This window comes from Macrotis lagotis, chromosome X (assembly GCF_037893015.1).
Source record: "Macrotis lagotis isolate mMagLag1 chromosome X, bilby.v1.9.chrom.fasta, whole genome shotgun sequence".
Lineage (NCBI taxonomy): Eukaryota > Metazoa > Chordata > Mammalia > Peramelemorphia > Peramelidae > Macrotis > Macrotis lagotis.
The window spans coordinates 660,340,310-660,363,900 of NC_133666.1; the positions used below are offsets into that span (position 1 = coordinate 660,340,310).

General features: G+C 38.6%; 1 protein-coding gene across 1 annotated transcript in view; it reads right to left on the minus strand.

Annotated features, from left to right (window-relative positions):
• The window catches only part of ADGRD1 (adhesion G protein-coupled receptor D1), a 490,642-nt gene that overhangs the window by 430,363 nt on the left and 36,688 nt on the right, over positions 1 to 23,591 (minus strand). The window contains exons 3-4 of the mRNA XM_074205246.1: positions 15,137 to 15,250; positions 1,413 to 1,586 (exon numbers count right to left, since the gene is read on the minus strand). Of these exons, the coding sequence (XP_074061347.1) occupies positions 1,413 to 1,586; positions 15,137 to 15,250 (288 nt within the window). The remainder of the gene's footprint in view (positions 1 to 1,412; positions 1,587 to 15,136; positions 15,251 to 23,591) is intronic.

A 23,591-nucleotide genomic window follows, 5' to 3' on the forward strand; every position in this document is an offset into this window, starting at 1 on the left:
TCCCATTGCTACAGTAACAAGAGAGAAAGAAGAACTTTTCCTACCCTTCCCCCATTGTCCGCCTCTTCTACCACTTCTTGTAGCCTAGCATATGACTCCAGCATATAGCCCCACAGGCTGATGCAGGAGGGGAAAAAAAACAAAGACAGGAAAAGCCACTGGAATGGTAAACATTTAATTGTCCACAGAGCTGTGGCCAGAAGACTCGCCCCTAATGACATCAACCTACAAAGACTGGAATAACAGAACCAGCCAAAGACAGAAATGAGAAAAGGATGATTTTGGCTGTGTTCTTTCAAGTGAGTGAATCATACAGGATAAATGATAGAAAATTAATAACCAATTTCAAAATCATGAAATTATGAATGAGCATGGAAATTCTTTGCCCAAGAAATTTCAATGGCTCCCTATGGTCTATAGGATAGAATACAATATTATATGATTCCAACTTAACTTTCTTAATTAACTTCTTATTCTCTCTCCCCCCACACACACACATACACATACATACACACACATTCAATATTCCAACCAAATTGACCTGTTTGTTTTTCTCTGAGCATAACCTATCATGTCTCATCTCCCTGGCTTTGTATAGACTATTTCCCATTTCAAGAATGCTCAAGTTGCTCAAGATCATGGATTCAAAACTGGAAGGAACCCCCTCACCTTACAGATGAGGAAACGAAGACCAAGAGAAGTTAAATCCATTGACCAAAGTTACATGGTTCATAAATGGTACCATTAGGCTTAGAAATCAGGACACACTGCACTCTCTTTTTAGAATTTTTATCTCCCATTAGGGTTCAGCTCATTTCAACATGCTCCATGATTTTTCTTGATTTCTTCCTTTCCCGGCTGTTATTTTGCATTTGCCTACTGGTGTACAAGCTGTATCTTCCTCACCTCCTAGTAGAATATAAGGTTCTTGGTGGTAGGAATTGTTCCATATTTCCAAGATCTTTCCTTTGTAAAAGGTTTCTCAGCTCTAAGCATTTTAACATGAAATTATGGAAAAGACTTTTAATTTGAGGTTCAAATCCTGGATTCAAATCTCAGATATGCTTGGAGTAAGTGACCTTGGCTGAAACATTTCACTTAGCAGAACCTCAGTCTCCAACATAACAGAAATTTAATAAATGTAGAATCAGCTTGAAAATCACACATGGTCTTTGGCAAAGGGGGAATGTCTGTTTAAATGGTGAGTTTTATAACCTTCTCTAATGACACCTTAAAAAGCAATAAGCTTATTTATACTAAACCAAACAACTTTGCAGCTAAGCAATATTATCTGAATATGAGTAAGTCTGTTCTTTATCAGTGAATACTTTGGGTCCTATCAAGCAGGTTGTTTGTTTGTCTCCTCAGAGTAACCAAGTAGAAGATAACAAAAACAGCTCTGAAATTTTTACCTGGTGGGCTGAAGCTGGCCTCCCATTTCTTAGAATTCTCACGGATGTACAATTCCACAGAGCCTTTTCCTTCACTGGAACAAATCTTGAATCCACTGGAAATAACCTGCCCACCATAAGTAGGAAGTCTGGACTGTTCTCCCTGGATCTTCCAGAAAAATGAAAATGTAACCCCTAAGAGAGTGGAAGGCATGAAATTCAGTTATCAATGAGACCTAGAAAGTGCCAATATCCAGGTATAGCATATATTTTATTTTAATTTTCATCCCACTTGGTCTTCTTGACTCCAATCTCTCCCCTTTCTAGCCCATCCTCCATTGAACTGCCAAATCGGCATTCTTACAAAGTTGGATCTGTACCCAACTGTTTCTGTATGCAGTAGGGAAAGGAAAGAAAGAGTGCATTTAAACAATGCATACTGTATGCTAGGCAGTGTGTTAAGTGCTTTAGAAATATTAGCTTACTTGATTCTCACAACAACCCTGGGAGGGAGGTTCTGTAATGATCCCAATTTTACAGTTGAGGAAGCCGAATCAGAGAAACATTAGGTGACTTGCCCAGAATCACCCAGCTAATACATTCTGGTTTGAGCTCAGGCCTTTCTGACTCCAGTTCCAGCCTTCTATCCCCTGAGTTATCTTGCTATCATTGGAAAAAGAATTCACTGGCTTGTAGACTTCGGTTTAAATTTCCTCAGATACTTACTACCTGTGTGACCTTGGACAATTTTCTTTCCCTCCCCCAGTGTCATTTTCCTTGAGATTCTTTCCAATTCTCTATTATATAAACCTACAGAAACTTTCCAGGCAATATAAACTACTTAGCCTAGCATTTGACACCCTCTGCAAGTGTATTCCAACCTACCTTTCCATACATGACCCATTACCCTCCTTCATAAATTCTATTAGTTGATTTGGACTCAGCTATTCCCTGGACTAAAATCTCTATCTCCCTCCCACAAGATTTACTCTATCTATGCATTTTCTTCCTTCAGGTCTCATCATCTTATTTATGGCTTCACAAGCCTTCCCTGTCACATAGTACTGGGTAGTCCTGCCCTCAGTTTCCCTTGTACTGTCTGTATTTATCTATATACTATCTCATTCATTATATAGTATCGATCCCTTTTTCATTCAAGAGAACTAAGATCCTTGCAGGCAGACATTGTTTCATGTTTGCATTCTATCCCCAGAGACTTGAACATAAAAAGTATTTAATAAATGTTTATTGAATTAGATTGGATTGAATTGAATCAAGCTGAACTTGGATGAGTGGGGCTGCTGAGGCTTTTAGAGAACAAAGTCTGCTTTTTCTTTCCTATCTTGCCAAGGAGGTGAATGCAATCTTCCTGATTTCATGTCTATCCACAATTATAGAATTCCCATACTAGAAGATACTTTAGAATCCATTTAGCTCAGATCCTTCATAGGTCCATAACTTCTCCACAACAACCATTCTAAGGGTTCATTCAGCCTTTCCTTAAGACCTCCAGGCAGAAGGAACTCTCTACTTCCCCAAACAGATGGTTTCACTATAGGACAGCTCTAACACTGCCTCTTTGCAACATCTAGAGCTGGAAGGAAACTCAAAGACTTTCAAGTAAAACCACCTCTTTTTACAAATGAGGAAATTGAGGTCCGGTAACTAGCCCAAGTGGCTTGCCCAACATTCCACAGGTGATAGGAGAATCATAGGATAATAGGATCAGTTAATCACTTTTCTGTTCTCTTCCCTAGGATGCCTCCATTTCAAAAATCAAACATCTCCTTTCAATGTAAAATTTAGTACAAAGTCTATTGAGAGATATGTCTCCAAGCTCATTCCTCATCATAGTCTCAGCTAAATTCTTTTGGGGCTTAATTATAAACCCAACCTCAGTTCTCTCAACCATCTCCATCAAAACTCTCTTCCACATGACAGTCTGTCAAATACTTGCAGACTTCTATCATATTCCACCCCCCCCACTAAGTTTTCTCATATACATATATATATATATATGTATGTATATATATGTCAAATGCCTTGAAGACTTTGAAAAAGTTATAGGCAAACTAGATGGTGCAGTGCAAAAAGTGCTAGGTCGAGAATTAGAAGACCTAGGTTCAGATTCAGCCTCAGACCTTTACTAGCTGTATAACTTTAGCAGTACGATTTTAGATGACTTTAGATGCATGACTTTATTCTCCCCTTCTTTATGCATGGCTTTGGATGATTTTAGATGTATGACTTTAGATGATATTTGTAAACTGCTTAGCAAAATTCCTGAGACATAGTAGGTATTCCATAAATGCTAGCTATTAATAGTCATAGTTAATATAATTGTCCACATAATAATATGTACTCCATTTTTTTCATCATCTTCATAGTCTTCACTGGACATAACCTCATAATGCCAAAATGCCTCCCAATCCTATTTTTGGGGGCATAATAAAGATAAACCACTTAGTCAATTACTCTCCTTAAGTGATAAAAAGGAAACAAAGGCATTTGTTCTGAAACTATCTCTCACTACCAACCTAGTCCAAAAATAATATTTGTTCAGCTCTAGAACAGATTCTTTATTGACAGAACAGGATCAGCATAGTCTAGACCTCTAGTGGCTGTAAGACTAGGAAGAGACAGTCAGATGTCCCCAACTCATTCCTCATCAGAGTCTGTTGGGTCCATCCTGCCTTGCCATTCTCTAGAACTATGCACTGAAAAGTGAAATAAATAGTACTCATAAAAAAGAAAATAAAGAAAGCCCCAGTAGAAGTTGTGGAAGTCAGTTTTTCCAAAGAACTTCAGCAGTATATAAAAAATTTTACTTGAGCAAATCAAAATAATATCTTGTCTCTGCCAAAAGCCTGTTGTAGGACAAGGTGGAAATATCTTCCCCTGGAAAAATAAAGAATGTGGAGGGGAAGAATGGGAAGGTCTTTGCTTGAAAAGTCTTATGCTTAAAGAAGACTTCAGTTGCTTCTAATCTATTACATCCTAGTTGTGTGCACCATCTAGCATGGTGAGACCTAAAGACACAAATCCCAGCTCTGTGTATGTGTCCTTAGGCAATCTCATTCTCTTCCTCTCTGAAATGGGCAGGTTGGAAAAGATGAACTCTGATTTTCCTTTCAACTCCAAACTATGAGCTGATATCTCTGGCTAATATATTCTTAGAAAGAATGTAAGCTCCTTGAGGGCAGGGACTGTTTAATTTGTTTTGTATGATAAGTGATTGATAAATGCTTTGATTGATTATGGAAGGTGCTGAATGGGGAAGAAATTGAGTCCCTTTCCTTCCTCCTAGGTACTTCCCACTAAAGAAACAAAGATAAATAGAAATGATTAAATTTATCCTAGTCTTTCTTCCTGCCTCTAGGAAGCATGGCATAGGGAACAGAGCAATGGATTTGGAATCAGGAGGGGAGGAAGAAAAATGGGAAGTGATCAGGATGAAGAAGTAGGGTCTGAGAACAGCTAGGAAAGAGGGATAATATGGCATAATCTAGTCCGGCTCCCTTGTCAGAAAGTAAGACAATGGAGAAAGAAGGGGAGAATAATTATACCTGCCCATGGTCACGTAACTGGCTTGTGGATGGATTGAATTGAACTGGATTCATTTTTCAGCAATCACTCAACTGCATTATACATATATTTATGTCTAAAAGCTTTTTCAACTTTCAAGAGTCTACTATTAAAATGCAAATACCCCTAAAAGGAGTAATGTAAGTAACCTTAGGATTTTATCAACTAACACTATAATGAAAATCACTTTGTTGGGCCCTTTCTAATTGAGGCAGCCAGCTGTTAGGAATATAGGCATCCAGGAAAAGGGCAAAGGGGGAAAGGAAATAGATGCTAGAATGGAAAATGGAAGGGCAGCAAAAAAAAGAAAAAATCTCATACTTTGTATAATTGACATTATCACTTTTCTCTACACAAATGGGAGAATCAGATTCAACAAATGTCTCCATCAAAGTAAAAAATTCAGGATATATGGTAAATGTAAGCCAGATAGCAGAGTTCATTTTAAAAAAAACATACTTTTCCATCTCTGGTTGGACAAGTACCAATTTAGCTCTCTTCCAATGCCTCGTCATGGAGTGCAATTGGCCATTATTTCTTAAAGACAAAGCTAACAGACTTCAACTTCTGGTAGGATACTATATTTAGGACTGAAGGAAGTTAATATTGGATCTATTATTTATTATGTGAATCTATTCATTTTCTCAGTCCAACCCCTGAAAGTCAGACAGATTTTCTGAAGGTCATTTATTACTCCCAGCCCCCTACTCCCAAAGCATCTGTCCACTATCTTGGGTGGGGCACCTTGCCCCATAAATAGAAGCCACACTGAATTAACAGCCTCCCGCCAGGGAATGTCCTTGCTATCCCTCCCCCCAACAATGGGAAGAAGCTGAGAACTCTTAAGTCTACCGCTCCACTAAAATGTTCACCAATCAGAGTAGCTTTATGATTGACAAGTCCAAATGATGTACTATCAGACCAATCAGAAGGAAGACACAGCTAATATAAAAGACTGCTCTATTAAAATTATATTTTACCCAAGATTATCCAATTTATATCTCAAATCTATCCAAGTACAAATCTATCCAAGGTAAAATTCAAGTAGAAAAAGTAGATTAATCAAGATCAATTTAGGAGTTGAACTCTAAAGCTAGGTAGACATTTTATTTAAAAGCCAATTTCCAACCATGTTTAAAAAAAAGACTTTTAAAAAGGATCAAAATTATTTCCTTGGGCATCTAATGGACCTTATACTACTGTGTCAAATTCAACTAGAAATGGTTTAACCATACATTTAACCATACATCAATATCCCTGCTTATCACTTATTAACTTTGAAAACCTCATACTAACATTATCTATGTTCTACTGTATTTGTACTTATTTTGTTAAATATTTCCCAATTACATTAATCTTATTCCTCCACTCAATGTGGCAGATATCTTTGCCTATACAGTTCCATTTTGGTGAGTTAAATGAACTAGGGACACACAGATTAGATTTCACTGGGAATCCACTGGGATTTCAAGATGAAGGCTAGAACCACTCAAAAGGAAAATGTTATTTGAAGTCTCAGGAAAGCAACATTTGGGGGGAATAAAAAAGGTAAAGGACAATTACAAAAATAGAAAAGAAAAGAAACAAACATAATAAATGAAAAGAAATGGCATTGTCTTTCCATCCCAAAGATAATTCCTTGGACTTGAATACAAAAGTGGATCCTGGGATTTCAGGGACTGAGATGGAATAATAAGAGAATGGCTCATGTGCAACACTGAATTCTTTTGGATATACACAGTATTTCTGTCATGGAGACTGGAATTTCTCCTAGCTTCTATTGAAGAGATGTTTTCTAGGGGTTATTTTCCCTTATAGCTTTTACTTTGTATAAATGGAATAAAACCAAGATTTGAAGTGCAAGGATAAATTAAAGAATTACTTTCCTCACTCTAAACTATCTCAATTCCTGGCTATTATGCAAAGTCAGTCTATTAAAAAAAAAAAAACGGTGGGGAGGGCACAGTAATCCTTAGGGGTTTGAGCTCATGATGGAGCCATTTCCCTAGTCTTGGTCATGCCTTCAACTAATTAAAAAATTCCACATACAAACAATTCTGGGTCAGGTAGAAAAGTTAGCTTGACTTGGGGTCAGAGGTCCTATGTTCTCCTTCAGGTTGGCTTACTACCTTTGTGACATTAGGCAATTCCCTTCCTCAAATAATCAACAAGCCTGTATTGAGGGTTAATTATGCATCGGCTATTATGCTAAGTCCTGGGTATATAAAGTAAAAGCAAAAATAGCTTCTGTCTTCAAGGAACTTACATTCTAATAGGGAAGGGGAAATATTAATGAGGAAGGGATACCTATGATTTTCATTATATAGGAAACTACCTATATAGTCTGCAACTTATCTTTTTATATAGTTGCCTAAATTATAAGTAAAAAGAAACACCCAGAGTAAATGGAAGCATCCAGGACTCAGTTTCCTCATCTGTAAAATGTAAGGTTTGGATGAGAGAGAGGCTGATTCTAGCATGGAAAGATAGGTGACAAAGACATAAGGACATCCTTCAGAATTTAAAGTTCATATCAAGGACATTGGATCATCCTCATAATTCACCTCAAATGGCCCTTCTAGATCTTAATCCTATAATTCCAAGTATTCCCATTATACTTCATTGCCTTTGGATTGTCAGGGATTTCACTTTTCTTTCTCCTGATCCATTTCTCTGGACTGTCCCAAACTATCATGTGTTATGCTCTATCACAGGGTGAAAAACTCAAGATATTCAAGCTTGGACCTTGTTGTTGCCTCCAACCAATTGTTTGATAATAGAAAAGTCTATGGTCATAAATAGAAATGTAAAATTTTCATTTTATGTTAATTTGAACTTCCAAGTGACCTACATGGATTACAAACCCAGTGTGATTTGGCAGCCAAGAAAAAAATGAAAGAAATCTTGGGTTACAGAGAAACAGGCAAAGTACCAAGAACTAGGGAGGTGAGCATTCTACTGTTTTCTACTCTAATCAGAATATATCAGAATATATTTTAGGAAGTCCTTTGACAAGCTGGAATGTCCAGAGAGGGACAACTAGATTGACCAATGGCCTTGGGTTGGTGTCATATGAGAGATAATTGAAGAAAATGGAAGGAACAGTTCTCCCTCAAATGTGAGAGTTGAAGCCTGGTTGAAACCTATAGAAGACTCTATAGCCATTTCCTAGAATTTAAAGAAAAGAAAAATCAAATATTCCTTTACTTTTCCTAGAATTCAGAAATGAGAAACTAATAAGTGGGAATTGCAAAGAGATGGATATAGTTGTGAAGTAAGGAAAAACTTCTTAAGAATGAGTGCTCTCAAGGGCAACTTGGTGGCACAGTGGGTAGAGCAGCAATGCCAGAGTCAGGATGAACCAAATTTAAATTCAGTCTCAGGCACTTATTATCTTGGTGACCCTGGACAAGTCACTTAACCCCGAAGAAGAAGAAGAAGAAGAAGAAGAAGAAGAAGAAGAAGAAGAGGAGGAGGACGAGGAGGAAGAAAAATTCATATTTTCTAAGGATGGAATGGCTTGTCTCGAGATGTCCCTCACTGGAAGTCTCTAAGCAGAGACTCGAAGGTCACTTGTTAGGGAAGTTGTAAAAACATCTTTTACTTGGAATGGAAGGACCTGGAATACCAAGACACCAGCTAAATACCTTGCTCAAGCCTCTCAACTCCTCTTGGTCCCAATTTCATCTGTTGAAATGGAGACAACAATAACTGTAGCACTTATCTCATTGAGTTGTTGCAAAATTTAAAGCCTTGCTTTGAAAATACTTAATCCCTTTATATCATTGTCATCATAGGAGGGATTCTTGCTAGATTAGGACAGCTAGGTGGTTCATTGGAATAAGTATCAAGTCTGGAATCAGGAAGACCTGAGTCCAAATCCAGCTTCAGACACTAGTTGTGTAACCCTGAGCAAGTCACTTAATCCTGTTGGCCTCACTTTCTTCATCTGTAAAATGAGCTGGAGAAGAGAATGGCAAGCAACTCCCATCTCTTTGCCAAGAAAACCCCAAATGGGGTCACAAAGAGTCAGACAATGAAATAACCATACAACAACAAGACAGGTTAGACTAGAAAGTCAAGGGAGGTCCCCCTCCAACTCTGACATGTTGTGATTATGATTGCATGACCCATTATCCTTCATTCTCCCTTGGGAACAGTGGCTATGGTAGGTTCCCTCTTGGTCAAAGAAGGGTCCATTCATTTGGTAAAACCCCCAGGTTCAGAAATTTCTCTAAACTCTCTGTGAGAATTATAGAATACATTACTCTGACTCTTTGTGGAGAAGGTAGCATTTGAGCAGTCTCAGCTCTGACACATTAACTATATGAAATTGGACAAGTTTCTCAAATTCTTTGGGTTTTCTCCTCTGTAAATTGGAGGTGTTGAGACCTAGATGACCTCTTGGGTCCCTTCTAACTCAAGATTTATGCTCCTATGATCTTATGACCTCTTTCAACTTCAGTCTCTTTATCTATATAATTAAGATATCCGTGGAAATGAACCCTGATGCCTTCCATCTCCAAATCTATGATCTGATCATCCTCTGACCTCTGATTTGTTTTTAATTTAGAGACACAGACAAGCAAAGCCTGTTTATAATATTTTTAAAACTCAAGAACAGCTTGAGTCAGGAAAGTGTAAACCTAGCCATGTTTTGGGGCCCTCAAAACAGTTTTCCAAAGCTTTTGGGTTTCATCAAAGCCCAAAACATGTTTTCTCAAGTACTTTCCTGTTGAATTAGAAAGCTTTTGTTTATTTTGATTGAAATGTAATCCATATGTCTCTCTGAATCATTTACAATTAACTCATCACCATGCTGTTTTGATAAGGCCATGAGATCTCCAGAAAGTCTTTGGAGCCTTCATAGAAGGCTTTCTTTAAAATCCTTTTTCCTAGATATAGGAAGTTATTTCAAGCCCAAACTAAATAGACAAAAAGAGGGAGCTTGGCTCAAAGGTGAAAGAACAATTCTCCACTGGATTTTCAATTTGGCATGACATGTCCTCTCCTCCCAAAATCTAAGTATCAGAAGCCTTATTTCTTTTCTGAAGAAAAAGTAATTCTCAATTATTCACTTTCTGGATTATCCATGGGCTAATGCTTTTTGCTTTGTTTTTAATCCCAATCATACTCTGAGCCAGCTGTGTCCTCTATGGATTGGAGACACAGAGAGATGCAAACTAGCTTTGTTATGTGCTGAGCTCAACAGAATACAAGAAGAGGATCTGCTTTTTAAAAAGAATCAATTCCATATTGCAAACGCCAAGGTTACCAAGAGCTCCTTATTCTACACTATCTACTTGATCTCTAAGATCTCTTCCAAGTCTAAATTTATGATCCTATAACTTCAAAAATCTATTTAAGCATTATGCTTTTGTTGCCTCCTTTAGCCTCTGATTAAGTGACCCTTTTCTCCAGGGCCAACTTCTCTATTTGTGACCTTGGTCCCATTCCATTATCTCTGTCTCTCTGTCTTTCTCTCTTCTCTCTGTTTCTCTGTCTCTCTCTGTCTCTCTCTCTCTGTCACACATACACATATCTCTATTCTTTTCCTATTTTTCTGTTCTTTCTTTGCTGTGTATATATGTATGTGTATATGAATTTATGTATTTATGCATATAAACCCAGGTTGTCTCTCTCACCTTTAAAATTTCTTCATTTAGCCCTTCCAAACCCTTAAGCTATTTTTTTGTATCTCCTCTCTTTCACAGTTAATCATTACTTATCCTAAATATAATGACTTTTCCTTAGTTATCCTCCTTTTTTGAATGCTCTACAAAATATGAAATTGCTGACCACTCCCCCCTCCCTCCTGGATCCTTAGCCAGTCCTCCCTGAATTTTCATCGTACTGTCTGGATCTCCTCCTAATTCTCTGGCTGCTCCCTCTCAGTCTTCCTTGTCTTGTCTGTTAACTGTGAGTATCTGTCATGTGTTGGGCCCAGGTCTTCTTCATTTTATAAACCCACTCATTCAACATCAGCTCCAACAGACTCAAATGTCTTCTCTATGCAGATGACTCCTAGAACTATGTGTGTTCAGTTCCAGTCCTTCTCCTGAGATCCAGTCCCAAATCACATTTTTTTAAATTTTTTTATTCTCATTTTGTACAAATGTTTTTCTTTACATTAATAAAATATACTTGTTTACAAGTAAACAAAATACCCCTCCCCCCATGAATATAGATAGACTTGCTTGGGCAAAAAAGTAAAAGGGGGAGAAAAAAATTAAAATTGAAAAAAATAATAGTAAATAATTGTAGGTATGACCAGGTGGCGCAATGGACGAAGCAACAGCCCTGGATCCACTAGCACCTGAGTCCCTATCCAGCCTCGTAAACCCAATAATCACCCAGCCATGTGACATGCAAGCCACCCGATCCCCACTGCCCTGCAAAAACCAAAAAGAAGGAAAAAAAAAAAAAGACCCAAAATAAAATAAAATAGTAATAATAGTAGGGGTGGCTGGGTGGCCCTTGAGCCAGGAGCACCTGGGTCCGAATCTGGCCCCAGACACCCAATGATCACCCTGCTATGTGGCCCCAAGCAGGCCACCCAGCCCCACTTGCCCTGTACCCTCCCTCAAATAATAATAACAAAAAATGTGTTTCAGTCTTTGTTCCAACACCATCAACTCTGTCGTGAATGGATCACATTCTTTATGATAAGTCCATCACAAAAGTTACTTCCATATTTTTCCAACGTTGCCATTGCTGATCGCAACTCCCTCCTTTCTTATTTCTCCACTACCATGTACTATATTTTCTCTCTCCTTTCACTCTGACTCTGCTGTAGGGTCACTGAGTGGCGCAGCAGACAGATCCCTGGTCCTGGGGCCAAGAAGCCCTGAGCCCCCATACCACCCCTTAGGCCCAGAATCCACCTGGCCCTATGGTCCTAGGCAGGCCATCCAATCCCAGCCCCTTGCAAGAAGTAAAAAAAGAAAATGTGTTATATCTGACCACTGTCCCCCCATGGTACATCCTCTCCTCATTTATTCACATCCCTACCCCTTCTCCCTGCTCCCCCCTCCTTACTCCAGATGCCTATACCCCATTGAGTATATTTGCTGTTTCCTCTCCTAGCCATCTCTGATGAGAGCAAAGCTTCCCTCATTCCCCCTTGCCTCCCCCCTTCCATATCATTGCAATAGCTCATTGTAATAAAACAAATCTTATTATGTGAAATATTTTGGACTATTCCCCCTCTCCTTTTCCTTTCTCCCAATCCATTTCCCTTTTTTTTTCTTATTGACTCCATTTTTACACCATATTTTATCTTCGAATTCAGCTTTCTCCTGTGCTTCAACTATAAAAGCTCCCTCTATCTGCTCTATTATCTGAGATGGTTCATATGAATATTATCAGTATCATTTTTCTATCCATGCAGTTCATCCTCATTAAGTCCCTCATATTTCCTCCCTCTCCTCCAATCTCCATGCTTCATCTGAGTCCTATATCTGAAGATCAAACCTTCTGTTCAGCTCTGGCCATTCCAAAAGGAACCTTTGAAATTCCCCTGGTTCATTGAAAGTCCATCTTTTTCCCTGGAAAAGGACATTCAGCCTTGCTGGGTAGTTCATTCTTGGCTGCATTCTAATCTCTTTTGCCTTCCGGTATGTTGTATTCCAAGCCCTACGAGCTTCCAATGTAGTTGCTGCTAAGTCCTGTGTGATCCTGACTGCAGCTCCATGATATTTGAACTGTGTCCTTCTGGCTGCTTGTAATATTTTCTCTTTGACTTGAGAGTTCTGGAACTTGGTTATAATATTCCTGGGGGTTGGTTTTTTGGGATTTCTTTCTCGGGGGGATCGGTGGATTCTCTCCATTTCTATTTTGCCCTCTGCTTCTAGAATATCAGGGCAATTTTCCTGTAGTAATTCTTTGAAAATGATGTCAAGGCTCTTTTCCTGATCATGACTTTCAGGTATTCCAACAATTTTCAAATTATCTTTCCTAAGTCTGTTTTCCATATCAGTTGTTTTTTCAATGAGATATTTCACATTTTCTTCTAATTTTTCATTATTTTGGTTTTGAAGTATTGATTCCTGATTTCTAGTAAATTCATCGATCTCCCTGAATTCTATTCTTTGTCTGAAGGATTTATTCTCCTCAGAGAGTTTTCTTATCTCTTTTTCCATCTGGCCAATTTTGCTTTTTAAAGCATTCTTCTCCTCAATAACTTTTTGAACTGTTTTATCCATTTGACCTAAGGTGGTTTTTAGCATGCTATTTTCTTCAGCATTTTTTTGGATTTCCTTGACTAAGCTGCTGACTTCATTTTCATGTTTTTCCTGCATCTCTCTCCTTTATTTTCCCAGCTTTTCTTCCAACTCCCTCATTTGATTTTCAAAGTCTTTTTTGAGCTCTGTCATAGCCTGAGCCCAATTTCTGTTTTTCTTGGGGTCTTTAGATGCAGGAGCTTGTGCTTCCTCATCTTCAGACTGAGTATTTTGATCCTTCTTGGGCTCATTTGCAAAATATTTCTCAATGGTCTTCCTCTTATTTCTTTGCTTGTTCATTTTCCCAGCCTAAGCCTGTTTTTTGGGGTGCTTCCTGAGCTTTTGGGACACTCCCACAAGGGTCTCAGTGTGTGAGGCTCTGTCCTCCCTCCTGGTCTGTGAATGACCATATGCGCCCCCCTCTGCCACGGGGCTGAGGTGGGGGGGCCCTGCTGTTCTATGGGGGGGGCCTAGACTGCGATCAGGATCTGAATGTGGTCAGAGCTCCAGAGGCAGAACACAGAGCTCTGCAGTCTCTCTTCACTCCCCTCCCTCAGCTCAATGGGCTCATGCCCTGGGGGCTCCTGTTTACCGGCTCCGCCTGCTTCTGTTTCCAGGTCTAGGCTGCTGAAAGACCAGGCTGTTGGCTGTGTGCCCTGAGGGCTGGGCTCCAAGTGCTCGCCCTGGCAGGGGTTCCCCACTGCTCCCCCACTCCGTGCAGGTGCTCCCCGGGGTGCAGCTCAGGAGACTCCTCCGCTGCTGCGAGCTGCGGCCCCCAGCACCCTGGGGCTGCCTCCCAGAGGCTGAAGTTCCTTGGCTCTGGCGGGCCACCCCTCCAGCCCCAGGGAGCAGAGCCTCTCTGCTCTTTTCCAGGTTACCTTGAGTGGGAGAACTGCCTCACTTGGGTCCCTTTGTGGGTTCTGTCTCTCGAAAGTTTAGTTAGAGTCCTTAGTTTATGAGTTTTTATCAGAGAGCTCCTAAGACTGGGTCCCTTCATGTTGCCATCTTGGCTCCGCCCCCCCAAATCACATTTTGTTAGTAGATAATTCTAACTGGATGGTCCATGGAGAGTTCCAACACCAAACCAAATTCATTGTTCCACTCATTCACTCTACATGCAAACTTACCTATTTGCTGTTTCCTTTATATGACATTCATGTCTCATCTCCAGGCCTTTGTATACCCTATATCTTGATTCCTATCGGGCCACTGGACCCAGATGACTCCAGAGGAGAAAGTGAGACTAGTGATTTAGCACAATAACCCCCTCATTCAAATCCAATTCACTTGCATATCATGGCATCACTTCCCTAATCTCTTGGTCCTCTTTGAAAGAAAAACAAAAATACCTCATGAATAAAGTATTCTCCTTCCCCTTTTTTTTCTGACCATTCCTAGGTCACTTTAAGATTCACCTCATATAATATTTCTTACAAAAGGCTTTTCTATTCCCTCCAAGTTATGCAGCTTCCCACCCACATCTCAGTAGCAAAGTACTAGACTCACAGTCAGAGAGACCCAAATTCAAATCAGACACTTACTAGCTATGTGACCCTAGGGAAGCATCTAACCTCTCTCAACCTCAGCTTACTCTTCTGTAAAATTGGAGTCACATTAGCACCCGCTTCCAAGAATTATTGTGAGGACCCAATGAGCTAAAGCACTTTGCAAATCATAAGGACCTCTTTGAAAGCTAGCATTACTTTGTATTTTGTGTTGATTTGTATATTCATGAATTGTTCCTTGCTTCCTCCCCCTCCATCAACCCCTATCAAGTAGAATGTTGAGAGCAAGTCATGTTGTTTTCTGTTGGTCTTTAGCTCTCCAATATCAACAGAGTGCCTGCTTAATAAATGTGTGCTTAATGAATGAAACTTAGAGTTAGAAGGGAGCTAAGAGGTCCTTTAATAAAACATAAGAATGGATTCCATCACTTACCTTCAGGATCACACTGGACTGGGTTACTAATGCAAGAAGTTTTAGAATACAGTAGCTTCAGTCCTCTTGTTTCTTGCAAGTAAATGCCTCTACTGACTTTTCCTTCTACAATGTCTAGGCAAGGAAAAAAATGACAAAATCATTCTTTAGTCAACCTGTGAGGCATAAGCTTCTGAGGGCATGAGTCAGGTATATAAGTAACTTAAATGTTTTTTACAATATTTCTCACTAGTGTCTATTCCCTAAGCTCCCAATGGAGATCTAAGCCACTGACCTAAGCCTTATTTATGCACTATTGCTAGAGAAATTACTTTAAGGCCTTCCTTTTCCCACCTCCATACTTTGCTTAACTTTACAAGGGTAATATTTAGGTTCAAACTAGAATTTAAAATGACTAATATTAAACTCTATCTCCTGGACTCTAATTAGAGGCCCCAGTTCCCAAATTTGGAAATAATCTTTTTTTAAAAATAAAATCCACTCAAGAAGGACAAATAAACCATGACTCAATAAACCAGTCAATTACTAATCTAAACATTTTCATCTTCCTGTTTCATACTTCCTGTTGTCCTTATAAAGCCAGTCTAATTCAATTTGAATCCCAGAGCCAAAACTGACAATGGAGGACTGGTACAAATGGTTTATGGAGGAGATCAGAAAGGACTATAAAAATTGAGTGTCATCCAAAGTTTATAGTTCTTTAGTTCCCTAGTAGTTAACACACCTGTACCATGTGAGCTGCTGAACTATATATCCACTGCCCTTGAGGGCCCATGCCTATCATTTGATTATCCCACATAGCAGTCTATCTAACCCTCCTCGATCATTAACATCATCTTTGTCCTCTTAGTTGCCGTCCTCTTCATCTCCTGAGTCAACTCACTGAGTTTTCTCCAGTCACCAAAAGCAGGACAGTGACTTACTTTAAAGGCATCTGCTCAATGATCATCATATATATTCCATTCAACTTACTTTTTTCATGGGAAGATTTTTTATTTTTATGAGGGGAGGGGGGAAAAGGTAGGGAATCTACATAGCACAGAGTCAAAGGGAGGCCTAGCAAGTCTTTTTTCCCAATCTAGGCCATGTTGACAAGCCAATCAGATTACTCTGAATCCCAAAATGCAGTGAGTTCATAAGGTCATAGAATTGACCTGGATAAGACCTTAGAAATACATTAAATCCAATCCCCTCATTTTATAGATAAAGAAACTGAGGCACAGAGAGTCACACAACTAGCAAATATCTTAAGCAGGATTCGAATCTAGGTCTTTCTGATTCCAAGTACAGTACTCTATGCATTATGTAACATTTCCTCCAGATCATTTCATGTTCTAGTTTAAGAGGGCTCCTTGAGGGGAGGGACTTTTTTTAATTTTTATTTTTTAAATATTCCTTAATGTAATTAGCATCCAGAAGGAAAATGTTTTAAAGACCTATTTCAAGGAATTTCGATAGGATTCTAGAAGCAAGAAAGGTTTAACATTTGTATGAGGAATGTTAGAAATATTAGAATGTAATATTCTAAATATTGAAAAATATCAAAATATTTCCCTTTATGGTTATTATTGTTGTTGCTATTAATAATAATTACAATGATGATGATAATAAGCACTGACATTTTTGTAATTCTCTGAGCTTTCACAAAGCACTTTATAGACATCTCATGTAGTCTTAACCACATGTGAATAGACTTTCAACAGCCTAGCACAATAGAGATTTCCAATAAAATAAAAAAAGCACTGTTTTAATCCCCAAAACATATAGACTATGAATGATACTTGGATTGGTGTTGTATCTGGCTTTTGGTTTTCTTTTCTTTTATTTTATTTTGGTTTGTTTTCTGTTCCTTTAATCTGGGTGAATCTGGAGACCCACTACTCTACCCATAACTCTGAAGTCAAATCAACAGGCATTTATTATCACCTCCAAAATGAGATACAAAACCTTCTGTTTAGCTTTTAAAACCCTTCATATCTTGCTCCTTCCCTTAGACCCCCACCTCAACTTTTCAGTCTTCCTATCCTTAACACCCCTCATTGTCCAATGACTATGACCTCTTTTGCTATATTCTTCCTCTCAACTGCTCTGTGACTTCTCTCTGACTTCTCCCAGACCTGGAAGCTTTCTCTCTCTCTCTCTCCTCACCCCTCCACCTTCCTTCAAACCTCAGCTAAAATTCCATCTTCTAGAAGTCTTTCCTAATCTCCAATAATTCTAGTACCTTCCCTTTGTGATCATCTACAAGGTATCCTCTAGATATCATCTTTTCTCATAGTTGCTTACATACTGAATTTTCCCACTACTCTGTCAGCTCCTTGCTTTTTGTGGTAGCACCAGGGTTACAAAGTGTTATATAGAAAGTGCTTAATAAACCCTTGCTGACCTAACAGAAGATAATTTCCATCCTCTTTGATGTGCTACAGCAGGGCTGTTTAACCTAAGGTTCACATATCTCTCAAGGATCCTGTGTCTGAGATTTCAAGGGATTGATGAATTTAGATTGGGGGGTGGGGAAGAGGATTACATCTTTATTTTTGCTAATCTGAAACTGAAATTTATCATTTCTTTCAATTATTTAGAAGCATGCTTCTAAGAAAGGTCAGAGACTGCCATGACACAACACAAGGATGGGAACCTCTATACTACAGCCACCAATAGTTCAAATAATATGCAATTTCCAATCCCTTCTTTCTGTAAGGCTCATTGTAGGTTTGTACTATTCCCTGGGACTTTTACTTCCCTGATATCCCAGAAGGGGGTCACTGAATTAAAATCATCAATCAGATTGGCCTTTAAATAAATTGCAGGTCCAAGCTTGACAAATGCAGCACAAAAATATTTTAAGTCCTCACCTACGGTTGCAGAGAAGTTAGAGTAGGCAGAATCATTGGTATATACAAAGGTAGAATTATGGAAGGTAAGCACAGTGAAGTTGTGGTTTCTTAATGCTGGGTGAGACAACAAAAAAAAGGCAGAACAGATGAGTCAAACACAGAATCAAACAGAACCAACCATATCTCTCAACATAACAGGGAACAAACATATTGGGGAGTAGTCTTTTCCCTTGTAAAAAAAAATGGAGACCACTTTCTTCCCAAATTCCCCAACCCCAGCACTACTTCCATTACCCCTTTTATTTATTCTTGGGGAAAATGGATAAATGACATTATCAGTAACACCAACAATGTATAATCACCATCAATAATACCATGACGAATCCATTTCCAAAACCAGGCTAACATTGTTTCAAGATCCGTCAATAATAGCTAGTGTTATGAGAAAAGGGATCCAATTTGTTGACACTATCTCCCCTAAGATTAAATAGTTGAGAGGTATGAAACTAAATTCAGCAACACAATGGCTTAAAAAAAAGAATTAGGTAATCATGATGTTATGGTGACTTATGGAACAGAAATATGGGATGAAAACATTCACATATTATGACAAATGGACAAAACGAGAGACTTGAGCCACAACAAAAAACAAAGCTTTCTGCATGCTTACAGCATGTTTTTTTAGCCAACTGACATCTTCCCTACAGCAAAACACAGTGATGAATTAGGACTTCTCTGCTTCAAGGACTTGTGAGCAAAGTATTCTAACATAATAGGATTATGTTTGAAAAATTAGGTTTCCCTCTCCCCCTCCAAAAAAATAAATGTAGAAAAATTGTTTATATCCTAGGCATAACATTCTTGACACTCACATTATGGGCTAATCATTTTTTGCTGTGTAATTGATGTTTGAACAGAGAGAACATAATTAAGCCAGAGAATAAATATAGAATATGTATAAAAGACACATTCAGAATTCAAAAAAAAATCAAATTTTTAGATTGAATTAATGAAGTAGGGGTAGGCTGGGGAGAAAATCATATATCCAAGAATATTTACATATCTGTTTGAAATATTTTCTGCTACTATGTAAGGGACAAAGGATTATTTCAATAATGCCTTTCAATTTTGAGTGACATTTTCCCTGTGGGCTCCTTAATGAGACCATTTAAAGAAAAATAGAAAGTAAGATGGGGAATCATTTACCATGACCTGGGCTGGCCACATACCACAGAGTCCAAGGAGATCTTTTTTTATTTCTACAATGCAAAATATTTTGGAGAAATGCCATGGCCGAAGACACGCAGTCACTTGATGGTTTTTCAAGCGGGACTTCATTACTGCCCTCTAAGTAGGCAATGGGAAGAAAATCGTTGTGGCAAAGTGAAAATTATGGTTCATTCTGCCATGTTCTCCACTTAAACCCCTCTTCCAGCTACTACCACCAGGATTAACAGAGCCCCTAGCATTTAACTCAGCTGCAGCCCCTTCACTACAGGTTCTAGGGAGGAGACTTTTTTTTTTAAATGCTAACTGAACTGGAAAGAAGATTAAGAGATTTCGAATGTAACAAAATAGTACACCTAGAAAAAAATGGAAATTTGCTAGTGTAGAAAACTCAGGATTCAGCAATATTGTGCCTTCCCACATCCAACCAAAAGGAAAAAACCCAAGGGGAAAAAATCCATTTCACTAGAAATAGATCAGGTCTGTCAGAAACTCAAGGCAGATATACAATGCAATTCTAAGTGTACACAGTAGTCCAAATGTTTAATTCATTTGTGAGGGAACTGTCAATGAATTTTATTTCAAAAAAGAATAGCACATCAAAAAAGTGCTTTCCATTAAAAAGTATCTTTATAAAAGAGGAGAAAAATTTGGAGTAATGTTGGGCTTTTTGAAACAGAGTAAGAGTGGATTTTTAATATTTTAAAATTAAATTTTAATTCCTTTTTACAACATCTGAATAAAGCTGTGACCATAACTTGAGCACATTTCATATTTGGGAGGGATTAGGATGTGGGTGAAGGGGAAAGGACAGAAATCTTTTATTTCAGGGCTGGAGAAAGGAATTGGTTGGTAGGAAAAACAGCTTCCCGGGGTGACAAAGAACACCTGAGAATGACTTGTGAAGGGTTATTTGAGACATCAGTGAACTTCATGATGTGGCCGGTGCTTTGGCAATGAAGTTGTTTAGTCTTCACTTGGGCAGACACCTACAAAAAGATACTTCTGTCTAAATAAGGAAATACAAGACAGGACTTTTAAATGGAGACATCGATGTGAAATCTCTGACAGCTTTTTTTTTTTTTTGAGGCTGTAGGCAAAGAAAGATTTTAATGAGATTCTGAAGTACTTGAAACTCTTAGTCTTTTGGTCATAAAATGTCTGAAAATGCTATTAAAATGTCTCTGAAATGCAAAATTATGGGGGGGGGGAGGAAGGGGAAGAGAAGGGCTGCCAAAATATTTGTTGGCAAATCCATTCCTACTACTGTGGCTTCAAAGCAAATACCATTCACTTCTGTTTGTCCTGTTCCCTTTTAACTTACTGAGAGTGACACATTCTTAGGTTTATGTCCAATGCCAAGGCCCCCCTGTGATCCCCTGGGTCTACCTCCTGTTGTATCCTGAAGCTCATGAATTCCATCCACGATTTCCAGTGGCCAGTAATGAGAAGCGGATGCTAACACCTCGAACCCTTACAAAGAAAAATAAACAAACACAGACCATTAGGGAAGCCATCTTCAAGATTTGAAGGGCTATAGCATGAAAGAAGGATTAGCTTTCTTCTGTTTGGCCTAGTACATAGGACCAGGAGTCATGGTAGGAGAAGAAGCAGAGAAGCAAGTTTAGGTTGGATGTGGGGAAAATTTTACTAATGATTAAAGTTGTTCCAAAGTAGACTGGAATGTTTTTGGAGATATTGGGTCCCAACTCACTGGAGGTCTTCAAGCAAATTGGGGGTAAGGGGGAGGACACACACACATACATATGTACATCTATGTACAAAAATATATTCATATGTGCAATATGTAGATAAGAAAAGCTCTATTTGACCATTTATAAGGTACATTATATATGTTCTTTTTACACACAGGTTGGACTAGGTGACCACTGTGGTCATAGGATCCTAAGACCATAAATGTAATATTGGAAGGGACCTTTTATACTTATTAGCATGTGATAAGATGGTAAGCTTCTTGAGAGCAGGGACTATCTTTGGCTTCTTTCTGCATCCTCCTGTGCATAGCACAGTGTCTGGAAATTAATAAATATTGATTGATTGATCGGAGCTAACTCTTTCATTTTTTAAAAAGATGAGGAAACTGAGGGTGGTAAAGATTAAATGGCTTGCCCAGGATCACAGCTAATATCTAAGGAAGGAACTAACCTCCCTATCCATTTTTAACTCTTATTCCAATACAAAGATTCTTTAATTCTGATAAAGACAGAAGGTAAATAAGTTTTTAGAGTAAGTGGAAATGACGGGATCCAAAGGTTAGAATGAATGTAGACAATATCTACATTGTTCCACTTAGCCAAAGAGATAAAACAAGGAATTTTGTTCCTGGAGAAATACAACAGACTCTTTTAGATCAATTAGCCTGAAACACAAATTGTAGAAAGAGGGCACAGCAATGGAAGCATTTCATTCCAATCTGCCATTTGAAAGTTTCCAAGTTTTTCTCAGTCAATAAATATTTATTAAATGACATTGAGGGTACAAAGAAAGGCAAAAGGCAATCCTTGTCCTAAAGAGCTTATAATCTAAACAGGGAGCCAATATGCAAACTGAAAACAAACATGCCACCTACAAAATAAATTGGACATAATCAACAGAGAAAGGTATTTGAATTGAGAGGAACCAGGAAAAACCTCTTGTGGAAGGTGGGATTCAGATAGGACTTGTGAGAACCAAATGAGATACTATAGAAAAAAGAATTATATAAGCTTACTGACATTCCATAAATGCTAGCTGCTAGTACTGCTTTTGCCATCCAGATTCTAAGCTCTAAGTGTAGTCAATACCTTCTGAATTCAGGGACCTACCCCTGACTAGTGTGTTGGGCTTGGAATCAGGAAAACCTGAGTTCAAATGCTTCTTCTGGGAGATGACATCTCCCTTGTCCTCAGTTTTCTTATCTGGAAAATGAGCAGGTCAAACTCAATGGCCTCTAAAGTCCCTTGTAGCTCTACATCTATGAACTTATGGTGTCAGACACTTACAATCTATTCAGATAATTGAGTCATTTTTCTTCAGCTTGCAGGTATCTGATGTGTAGACATAGCCTCAGTTCAAGATAAGCACATAGCCCTACAAGATGAGCTGGTCATAACAAAGGTCAAGATTGGATCCAGCCTCTAAAAAATAGTACAACAATGTATTTGGTGTCCAGTGGACACAATTATCCTACCCTTGAAATGTTCCAGAGACTTTGACATAAAAAGAAAACAAAAAATGATCTATGGCTTTACCATTGTTTCCACTAACATCCTTTTTTTTTCTTTTTAATTTTTCAGTCCAGACCTTTGATTTCATTGGTGTAGGTTAGATTGCCTTTGGGAAATCACAAAGTTCTTTCCATGACCCCAAGCTTCTCCTTGAAACAAAGGTCCATCTTTTTTAATGCCAATGTTCTTACAGTGCTTTTATAGGACTGTAAGTCATCCTAGGGATACCATGGTGTCCAAAGAATTGAAGCTGTGGATCACCCTGGGGGAACTGGACAGGTGCATGGTGGGTATTCATAGGCAGCAGCATTTCACAAGAGAGAAAATGCCCAAGAGAAGCAGTTCAAAGGAAATCATTAAAGAAATGCCAGATAGGAGGGGAAAAAGTGAACTGCACAAGTTTCAAGAATGAGAGATAAGAGATAAACAATCCAAGTGCTTTACTCATAGCCAAGCAAGACCTCCTGGTATATTAGATGACACCTCTTATGGTGAAGTTACGGTAAAGTGTGAGCAACAGTCACATTGGATGGACAGACAAGTATTACTGTGATCTGCATTGTCAGGGGGAATATCCACAAGGAATGAAATCATAGATTCATTGAAGTACTGAAAGGATGGGTCTCCTGGTATGGAATCCCCTCTGCTAACATAGATCAACCACTTCTCCGTGCATTAAAATGTCAAAATTTTTCATGTCATTAAGAAGTTAAGTGTCTCTCACATGGTCATATAGTTCGTATATATCAGAAACAAGATCTCCTGATTCTGAGCCTCTCCCTGTACCCACCTTGCCATGTTGGCTTCTTTTCAGTCAGTTTCTAGGATAGTCATTGTTCTGAGTGGAAAAAAAAATAAATATAAAAACAACCCTTGACTCTTTTCCCCCTTCTCTAAATTTCATCATGAAAGAAACATCTGAAAAAATAATATCAGTTCTACAGTGAACAGATGCTCCACTTTCAAAGTCTTCTCTTATTCATAAAATAAACTCTTCAGAGAATAAAGGAAAGTTGATTTCCCTAAACATCTTTCCCAGTTACAGCAGGGTAACTCAGAGTTCCAGGTGGAGAAGCATACAAAAGCCAAATGTTGGAGAGGTCACTCTTTCCTAGTAATTACCCATCTTTAGTAGATGTCAACTAGAAGATGAAAGGAGGACCA